A 10535-nucleotide genomic window follows, 5' to 3' on the forward strand; every position below is an offset into this window, starting at 1 on the left:
TATTTCATATTGTTTGATTTTTGTGTGTGATTTTCTTTGGTATTCTTTCTTAAAACTGTATTGTTGGTTAAGGGCTTGTAAATAAGCATTTCACTGTTGTATTCGGCGCATGTGACAAATAAAATGTGATTTGATTTGATTTCATAAGGAACATAACATTCCACATACCAATTAGGATCTGGCTAAAAATACTTGAATCAGTTATAGAACCCATTGTCCTTTATGGTTGTGAGGTCTGGGGTCCGCTCACAAACCAAGAATTCACAAAATGGGACAAACACCAAAATTGAGACTCTGCATGCAGAATTCTGCAAAAATATCCTCCGTGCACAACGTAAAACACCAAATAATGCATGCAGAGCAGAATTAGGACGATACCCGCTAATGATCAAAATCCAGAAAAGAGCCGTTAAATTCTACAACCATCTAAAAGGAAGCGATGCTATTTGGCCCTAAACAGAGAGTACACAGTGGCAGAATACCTGACCACTGTGACTGACCCAAAATGAAGAAAAGCTTTGACTATGTACAGACTCAGTGAGCATAGCCTTGCTATTGAGAAACGCCACCGTGGGCAAACCTGGCTCTCAAGAGAAGACAGGCTATGTGCACACTGCCCACAAAATGAGGTGGAAACTGAGCTGCACTTCCTAACCTCCTGCCAAATGTATGACCATATTAGAGACACATATTTCCCTCAGATTACACAGACCCACAAAGAATTCAAAAACAAATCCAATTTTGATAAACTCCCATATCTATTGGGTGAAATACCACAGTGTGCCATCACAGCAGCAAGATTTGTGACCTGTTGCCACAAGAAAAGGGCAACCAGTGAAGAACAAACACTATTGTAAATACAACCCATATTTATGTTTATTTATTTTCCATTTGTACTTTAACTATTTGCACATCGTTACAACACTGTATATAGACATAATATGACATTTGAAATGTCTTTATTCTTTTGGAACTTCTGAGTGTAATGTTTACTGTTAATATTTATTGTTTATTTCACTTTTGTTTACTATCTACTTCACCTGCTTTGGCAACGTTAACACACGTTTCCCATGCCAATAAAGCCCTTAAATTGAGTTGGGAGATCTAATCAGCCACTACAAACGTAAGCTAACTTTAGCCAGTGCTAGCTAACAATCAGTGGAAGTCATAGGGCCAACAGAGCAGGTCGCCGTAGAGATGAAATAGAACCAGCGCTCTGATGCTCAGTACCTGGTTTTGGCTTTACAGGTCATAGAATTACATACAGTGAGGGGAAAAAAGTATTTGATCCCCTGCTGATTTTGTACGTATGCCCACTGACAAAGAAATGAGTCTATAATTTTAATGGTAGGTTTATTTGAACAGTGAGAGACAGAATAACAACAAAAAAATCCAGAAAAACGCATGTCAAAAATGTTATAAATTTATTTGCATTTTAATGAGGGAAATAAGTATTTGACCCCCTCTCAATCAGAAAGATTTCTGGCTCCCAGGTGTCTTTTATACGGGTAACGAGCTGAGATTAGGAGCACACTCTTAAAGGGAGTGCTCCTAATCTCAGCTTGTTACCTGTATAAAAGACACCTGTCCACAGAAGCAATCAATCAATCAGATTCCAAACTCTCCACCATGGCCAAGACCAAAGAGCTCTCCAAGGATGTCAGGGACAAGATTGTAGACCTACACAAGGCTGAAATGGGCTACAAGACCATCGCCAAGCAGCTTGGTGAGAAGGTGACAACAGTTGGTGTGATTATTCGCAAATGGAAGAAACACAAAAGAACTGTCAATCTCCCTCGGCCTGGGGCTCTATGCAAGATCTCACCTCGTGGAGTTGCAATGATCATGAGAACGTTGAGGAATCAGCCCAGAACTACATGGGAGGATCTTGTCAATGATCTCAAGGCAGCTGGGACCATAGTCACCAAGAAAACAATTGGTAACACACTACGCCGTGAAGGACTGAAATCCTGCAGCGCCCGCAAGGTCCCCCTGCTCCAGAAAGCACATATACAGGGCCGTTTGAAGTTTACCAATGAACATCTGAATGATTCAAAGGAGAACTGGGTGAAAGTGTTGTGGTCAGATGAGACCAAAATGGAGCTCTTTGGCATCAACTCAACTCGCCGTGTTTGGAGGAGGAGGAATGCTGCCTATGACCCCAAGAACTCCATCCCCACCGTCAAACATGGAGGTGGAAACATTATGCTTTGGGGGTGTTTTTCTGCTAAGGGGACAGGACAACTTCACCGCATCAAAGGGACGATGGACGGGGCCATGTACCGTCAAATCTTGGGTGAGAACCTCCTTCCCTCAGCCAGGGCATTGAAAATGGGTCGTGGATGGGTATTCCAGCATGACAATGACCCAAAACACACGGCCAAGGCAACAAAGGACTGGCTCAAAAAGAAGCACATTAAGGTCCTCGAGTGGCCTAGCCAGACTCCAGACGTTAATCCCATAGAAAATCTGTGGAGAGAGCTGAAGGTTTGAGTTGCCAAACATCAGCCTAGAAACCTTAAAGACTTGGAGAAGATCTGCAAAGAGGAGTGGGACAAAATCCCTCCTGAGATGTGTGCAAACCTGGTGGCCAACTACAAGAAACGTCTGACCTCTGTGATTGCCAACAAGGGTTTTGCCACCAAGTATTAAGTCATGTTTTGCAGAGGGGTCAAATACTTATTTCCCTCATTAAAATGCAAATCAATTTATACTTTTTTGGGGGGATTTTTGTTGTTGTTATTCTGTCTCTCACTGTTCAAATAAACCTACCATTAAAATTATACACTGATCATTTCTTTGTCAGTGGGCAAACATACAAAATCAGCAGGGGATCAAATAAATGTTTTCCTTCACTGTACATAATCCAGAAAATTCTAATTTCATTACATTCAATCTATAGTGTAATAGTATATCTGTGTCATTGGGATTTGTCTCTTGTTGACTTCCAGTGTTCCAGAACACCTGGTAAAAAGCATCACCTGGCAGACACTCCAGGCTGTCAACTTCTGTCATAAACAGAACGTAAGTGGTTTCCCCTACTCTTTCTCCCTCTCCTACCAAACCACTGGTTAACTGTTTTACTAGCGTTTCCAGTCTCCTGGCTGACCAGCCGTTAATCTTTCACTGAGATAATCTTTCACCCCCCCCCCCCCCGATCTGCTGCATGTCTTCTCTAGCCTGGCAAAGTACCAGGTCGCCTTGCCACATCCTAACTGTGTGATAATGACCATAGGAGTTGACAAGACGGCACAAACTGATCTGGAACCCAGGCTGTGTCTTCTTATCGCGCGTAGATGAACAGCCTTACAAGACAACCACATGACCGGCTGTGGTTGAATGAATGGTCCGCCTGGCTGGCACTGCAAGATGACTAACGTTTTTTTGTTTCCATGTTGGCTCTGTCTCCTGCAGTGCATCCACAGAGATGTGAAGCCGGAGAATATCCTAATCACTAAACAGCAGGTCATTAAGCTCTGTGACTTCGGATTCGCCAGGATCCTCAGTAAGTTATTGGTTACGTCACTATGGTGTGTAGGGCTCTGGTCAAAAGTAGTGCACTATGTAGGGAATAGGGTGCTGGGCGGAATAGTCACGTTACTGTTCTGTTACTGTAGGTCTACTGCCACCTGGTGGACTCCTGCTGTAACACCACTGTCACTTTCTGCCATTGCCTCACCATTGAAATCAACACTAGTTCCATTTCTTATCAATTATTTCCCCCTAAACAGAGTCTTGTATCTAACAGCTTCCAGACTCGTGTGTGTGTCTGGTGGGGAATATAACACAAGACAGCAAAAATATGAATTTTTGATTCACGTTGGACAATTCAGTTATATTTATTCTGTTCTGTTCCATCCTATACAATTATATTCTAAAAATCTGTATATGTTGTGTAAAGCCTGCTTATAAAAAGTCTTACAATGCATTATAACCGCATTATATTTAAATGAATTATACCCGCAGGCATTAAGTCGTGTTCCTAAACAGAGATATGTATGGATCTGTCCCTGCAGCCGGTCCATGTGACTACTACACGGACTATGTAGCAACGCGGTGGTACCGGGCCCCTGAGCTGCTAGTGGGCGATACTCAGTATGGAGCCCCTGTTGACGTCTGGGCGCTGGGCTGTGTCTTCTCTGAGCTGCTCTCTGGCGCCCCCCTCTGGCCCGGCAAGTCAGACATGGACCAGCTCTACCTCATCAGGAAGACACTGGGTACGTGGGATTCATATCCCAAATGGCACCTTATTCCCTTCATAGTGCACTACTTTTGGCACCCTATTCCCTTCATAGTGCACTACTTTTGGCACCCTATTCCCTTCATAGTGCACTACTTTTGGCACCCTATTCCCTTCATAGTGCACTACTTTTGGCAACCCTATTCCCTTCATAGTGCACTACTTTTGGCACCTTATTCCCTTCTTAGTGCACTACTGTTGGCACCCTATTCCCTTCTTAGTGCACTACTTTTGACCAGAGCCTGGAAATAAGGTGCCATTTAAGACACTAATGTTTCAGTTAGTGACGCGTTATTCAGTTATTATTCAGTTAGTGATGCGTTATTCAGTTATTATTCAGTTAGTGATGCGTTATTCAGTTATTATTCAGTTAGTGATGCGTTATTCAGTTAGTGATGCGTTATTCAGTTATTATTCAGTTAGTGACGCGTTATTCAGTTAGTGATGCGTTATTCAGTTATTATTCAGTTAGTGAGCATTATTCAGTTATTATTCAGTTAGTGACGCGTTATTCAGTTATTATTCAGTTAGTGATGCGTTATTCAGTTATTATTCAGTTAGTGAGCATTATTCAGTTATTATTCAGTTAGTGACGCGTTATTCAGTTATTATTCAGTTAGTGGCGCGTTATTCAGTTATTATTCAGTTAGTGATGCGTTATTCAGTTATTATTCAGTTAGTGAGCATTATTCAGTTATTATTCAGTTAGTGACGCGTTATTCAGTTATTATTCAGTTAGTGACGCGTTATTCAGTTATTATTCAGTTAGTGATGCGTTATTCAGTTATTATTCAGTTAGTGATGCGTTATTCAGTTATTATTCAGTTAGTGATGCGTTATTCAGTTATTATTCAGTTAGTGATGCGTTATTCAGTTAGTGACGCGTTATTCAGTTAGTGACGCGTTATTCAGTTAGTGATGCGTTATTCAGTTAGTGATGCGTTATTCAGTTAGTGACGCGTTATTCAGTTAGTGATGCGTTATTCAGTTAGTGACGCGTTATTCAGTTAGTGATGCGTTATTCAGTTAGTGATGCGTTATTCAGTTAGTGATGCGTTATTCAGTTATTATTCAGTTAGTGATGCGTTATTCAGTTATTATTCAGTTAGTGATGCGTTATTCAGTTATTATTCAGTTAGTGACGCGTTATTCAGTTATTATTCAGTTAGTGATGCGTTATTCAGCTAGTGATGCGTTATTCAGTTAGTGATGCGTTATTCAGTTATTATTCAGTTAGTGATGCGTTATTCAGTTAGTGATGCGTTATTCAGTTAGTGATGCGTTATTCAGTTAGTGACGCGTTATTCAGTTAGTGACGCGTTATTCAGTTAGTGACGCGTTATTCAGTTATTATTCAGTTAGTGATGCGTTATTCAGTTAGTGATGCGTTATTCTGTTAGTGACGCGTTATTCAGTTAGTGACGCGTTATTCAGTTATTATTCAGTTAGTGACGCGTTATTCAGTTAGTGATGCGTTATTCAGTTAGTGATGCGTTATTCAGTTAGTGACGCGTTATTCAGTTAGTGATGTGTTATTCAGTTAGTGACGCGTTATTCAGTTATTATTCAGTTAGTGATGCGTTATTCAGTTATTATTCAGTTAGTGACGCGTTATTCAGTTAGTGACACGTTATTCAGTTAGTGACGCGTTATTCAGTTAGTGATGCGTTATTCAGTTAGTGACGCGTTATTCAGTTATTATTCAGTTAGTGATGCGTTATTCAGTTATTATTCAGTTAGTGATGCGTTATTCAGTTATTATTCAGTTAGTGATGCGTTATTCAGTTATTATTCAGTTAGTGATGCGTTATTCAGTTAGTGACGCGTTATTCAGTTAGTGACGCGTTATTCAGTTAGTGATGCGTTATTCAGTTAGTGATGCGTTATTCAGTTAGTGACGCGTTATTCAGTTAGTGATGCGTTATTCAGTTATTGACGCGTTATTCAGTTAGTGATGCGTTATTCAGTTAGTGACGCGTTATTCAGTTAGTGATGCGTTATTCAGTTATTATTCAGTTAGTGATGCGTTATTCAGTTATTATTCAGTTAGTGATGCGTTATTCAGTTATTATTCAGTTAGTGATGCGTTATTCAGTTATTATTCAGTTAGTGATGCGTTATTCAGTTATTATTCAGTTAGTGATGCGTTATTCAGTTAGTGACGCGTTATTCAGTTAGTGATGCGTTATTCAGTTAGTGATGCGTTATTCAGTTAGTGACGCGTTATTCAGTTATTATTCAGTTAGTGATGCGTTATTCAGTTAGTGATGCGTTATTCAGTTAGTGATGCGTTATTCCGTTAGTGATGCGTTATTCAGTTAGTGATGCGTTATTCAGTTAGTGACGCGTTATTCAGTTATTATTCAGTTAGTGATGCGTTATTCAGTTAGTGATGCGTTATTCAGTTATTATTCAGTTAGTGACGCGTTATTCAGTTAGTGACGCGTTATTCAGTTAGTGACGCGTTATTCAGTTATTATTCAGTTAGTGATGCGTTATTCAGTTAGTGACGCGTTATTCAGTTAGTGACGCGTTATTCAGTTAGTGATGCGTTATTCAGTTATTATTCAGTTAGTGATGCGTTATTCAGTTAGTGACGCGTTATTCAGTTAGTGATGCGTTATTCAGTTAGTGATGCGTTATTCAGTTAGTGACGCGTTATTCAGTTATTATTCAGTTAGTGATGCGTTATTCAGTTAGTGATGCGTTATTCAGTTAGTGATGCGTTATTCAGTTAGTGATGCGTTATTCAGTTAGTGACGCGTTATTCAGTTAGTGATGCGTTATTCAGTTAGTGACGCGTTATTCAGTTATTATTCAGTTAGTGATGCGTTATTCAGTTAGTGATGCGTTATTCAGTTATTATTCAGTTAGTGATGCGTTATTCAGTTAGTGACGCGTTATTCAGTTAGTGATGCGTTATTCAGTTAGTGATGCGTTATTCAGTTAGTGACGCGTTATTCAGTTATTATTCAGTTAGTGATGCGTTATTCAGTTAGTGATGCGTTATTCAGTTAGTGATGCGTTATTCAGTTAGTGACACGTTATTCAGTTAGTGATGCGTTATTCAGTTATTATTCAGTTAGTGATGCGTTATTCAGTTAGTGACGCGTTATTCAGTTAGTGATGCGTTATTCAGTTAGTGATGCGTTATTCAGTTAGTGACGCGTTATTCTGTTATTATTCAGTTAGTGATGCGTTATTCAGTTAGTGATACGTTATTCAGTTAGTGACGCGTCATTCAGTTAGTGATGCGTTATTCAGTTATTATTCAGTTAGTGATGCGTTATTCAGTTAGTGACACGTTATTCAGTTAGTGATGCGTTATTCAGTTATTATTCAGTTAGTGATGCGTTATTCAGTTAGTGATGCGTTATTCAGTTAGTGATGCGTTATTCAGTTAGTGACGCGTTATTCTGTTATTATTCAGTTAGTGATGCGTTATTCAGTTAGTGATACGTTATTCAGTTAGTGACGCGTCATTCAGTTAGTGATGCGTTATTCAGTTATTATTCAGTTAGTGACGCGTTATTCAGTTAGTGAAGCGTTATTCAGTTAGTGACGCGTCATTCAGTTATTATTCAGTTAGTGACGCGTTATTCAGTTATTAGTCAGTTAGTGATGCGTTATTCAGTTATTATTCAGTTAGTGACACGTTATTCAGTTAGTGACGCGTTATTCAGTTAGTGATGCGTTATTCAGTTATTATTCAGTTAGTGACGCGTTATTCAGTTAGTGACGCGTTATTCAGTTAGTGACGCGTTATTCAGTTAGTGACGCGTTATTCAGTTATTATTCAGTTAGTGATGCGTTATTCAGTTAGTGACGCGTTATTCAGTTAGTGATGCGTTATTCAGTTATTATTCAGTTAGTGATGCGTTATTCAGTTAGTGACGCGTTATTCAGTTAGTGATGCGTTATTCAGTTAGTGATGCGTTATTCAGTTAGTGACGCGTTATTCAGTTATTATTCAGTTAGTGATGCGTTATTCAGTTAGTGATGCGTTATTCAGTTAGTGATGCGTTATTCAGTTAGTGACGCGTTATTCAGTTAGTGACGCGTTATTCAGTTAGTGACGCGTTATTCAGTTATTATTCAGTTAGTGATGCGTTATTCAGTTAGTGACGCGTTATTCAGTTAGTGATGCGTTATTCAGTTAGTGATGCGTTATTCAGTTAGTGACGCGTTATTCAGTTATTATTCAGTTAGTGATGCGTTATTCAGTTAGTGATGCGTTATTCAGTTAGTGATGCGTTATTCAGTTAGTGACGCGTTATTCAGTTAGTGACGCGTTATTCAGTTATTATTCAGTTAGTTATGCGTTATTCAGTTAGTGACGCGTTATTCAGTTAGTGATGCGTTATTCAGTTAGTGATGCGTTATTCAGTTAGTGACGCGTTATTCTGTTATTATTCAGTTAGTGATGCGTTATTCAGTTAGTGATACGTTATTCAGTTAGTGACGCGTCATTCAGTTAGTGATGCGTTATTCAGTTATTATTCAGTTAGTGACGCGTTATTCAGTTAGTGACGCGTTATTCAGTTAGTGACGCGTCATTCAGTTATTATTCAGTTAGTGACGCGTTATTCAGTTAGTGACGCGTTATTCAGTTAGTGACGCGTTATAACATATTTCTATTGAAGAACATCAGGAAAGGACAAGTACACATTTTCACACACCAGTATAATACAAGTTGTTTCACCGGTTAGTTCTGAGTCAGGAACAGGACGATCAGTGATCAGTAAACGTGAGCTCCTCTGCATGACAGCATCTCCCAAATGACCGAAAAATGTAAAATGAAATGTAAAACGCAAGGCTGTCGTCACCTGTTACTGTGTGTCAGGTAAAGGAGAGAAGTAAGAGCCTTTTTCTGTCCGTCTGCAGGAGACCTGATCCCCCGCCACCAGCAGGTATTCAGTAAAAACCAGTTCTTCAGTGGAGTGTGTATCCCAGAGCCTCAGGAGATGGTGAGAACAAACGTAGAATGAGTCATCTACCAAAACGTGAAACAAATCAGTTACCATAAAACATCTTGAGGAGCGTACTGTATGTCAGGGTTCCCCAACTGGCGGCCCGCGGGTGGTTTTATTTTTTAAAATTTCTCCTCCCATTGTTGGACATTAAAGACTGTAAAAACAACAGGAAATCAGCTCCAAGTGATTTTAATTTTGGAAATCTGTTCGCAAGAATTCCCACGCATAACAAAGAGACGTGATCGTATACAAATGTAAGGGAGGTTTGAAATGATTATGTTTTAGACAAATATGATCCGTTTGGGCTTCTTGTGGTCAATTTGCAGTCTACAAATTATTTTTTATTGTGTCCCTGCCTTCCGACCATCCGCTCAGGAAAAAAAAAAACCTGCCCGCGGCTGAATCTAGTTGATGATCCCTGCTGTATATCAATCAAATCAACGTTTATTTGTCATATACACGGGATACAGCGGGGTGTAAACTGTGCAATGAAATGCTTACTCGCTGCCTCAGAACACTGCGTGAATTATCAAAGGGTAAAAAATGATACACAATAAGGCATCATTTATCCTCCAATAGGAATCTCTGGAACTGAAATACCCCAACCTGTCATATCAAGCACTGAGTCTGATGAAGGTAAGCCTGTCAATCCACCATTCACCTGCTAGCAATTTGTGTGGTAAAAATATTTGGTTCTCTAATGAAATGAATGTCTCGGATCTCTCATTTAATGGTCTCTGATGTTTATTTGCAAATCTTCATTCCCTCCCTCCTTCCCTAAATGACCTTTGCCCCATTCCTAAATGACCTTTGCCCCTTGATCCCCAGGGCTGCCTGCGTATGGACCCGTCGGAGCGGCTGACCTGTGAGCAGCTTCTGGAGCACCCGTACTTCGACAGCCAACGGGAGGAGAGCGAGAGCACCGGCCGGGAACATGACCGCTCCACCAAGAGGAGGACACACCTCCTGCCCCGTAAACACCTCCCACCTGGGGTCAGTATGCTTCTTCACGTTAAACAGCCGGTCCCAATTCACTCCCTACCCCTTGGCTCTAACCCTTCAATATTTGTAGATCTGTAAGGTGGAACTTGGAAGCAATATGGTGGAAGCTCCACGCAAATTGGGACCAGCTGTCAGAGATGGCAAAATGCTGTCCAAACAGTTAAAGGTGTCTACATAATGCAGTACATCCTCTGCCATGTTTGTATTATCTTCCAATATCTACATTCTCTCCTATGAGATGACATATTGTTGCTCTTCCAACTGTATTGACACTCTTGTTTTCTTCCCCCCTCCCTCCCCTTTCCTCCCCCCTCCCTCCC

The 10535-nt window shown here is 40.3% G+C and overlaps 1 protein-coding gene across 1 annotated transcript in view; it reads left to right on the plus strand.

Moving 5' to 3' along the window:
- The window catches only part of cdkl1 (cyclin dependent kinase like 1 (CDC2 related kinase)), a 25080-nt gene extending 14664 nt beyond the window's left edge, over positions 1 to 10416 (plus strand). Inside the window, exons 4-10 of the mRNA XM_084181579.1 lie at positions 2952 to 3024; positions 3415 to 3505; positions 4017 to 4217; positions 9125 to 9207; positions 9793 to 9849; positions 10042 to 10206; positions 10286 to 10416. Coding sequence (XP_084037705.1) covers positions 2952 to 3024; positions 3415 to 3505; positions 4017 to 4217; positions 9125 to 9207; positions 9793 to 9849; positions 10042 to 10206; positions 10286 to 10393 — 778 coding nt within the window. The 3' untranslated portion in view covers positions 10394 to 10416. The remainder of the gene's footprint in view (positions 1 to 2951; positions 3025 to 3414; positions 3506 to 4016; positions 4218 to 9124; positions 9208 to 9792; positions 9850 to 10041; positions 10207 to 10285) is intronic.
- The last annotated feature ends 119 nt before the right edge of the window (positions 10417 to 10535 follow it).

Source organism: Coregonus lavaretus (assembly GCF_964263955.1).
Source record: "Coregonus lavaretus genome assembly, chromosome: 18".
Taxonomy (NCBI): Eukaryota; Metazoa; Chordata; class Actinopteri; order Salmoniformes; family Salmonidae; genus Coregonus; species Coregonus lavaretus.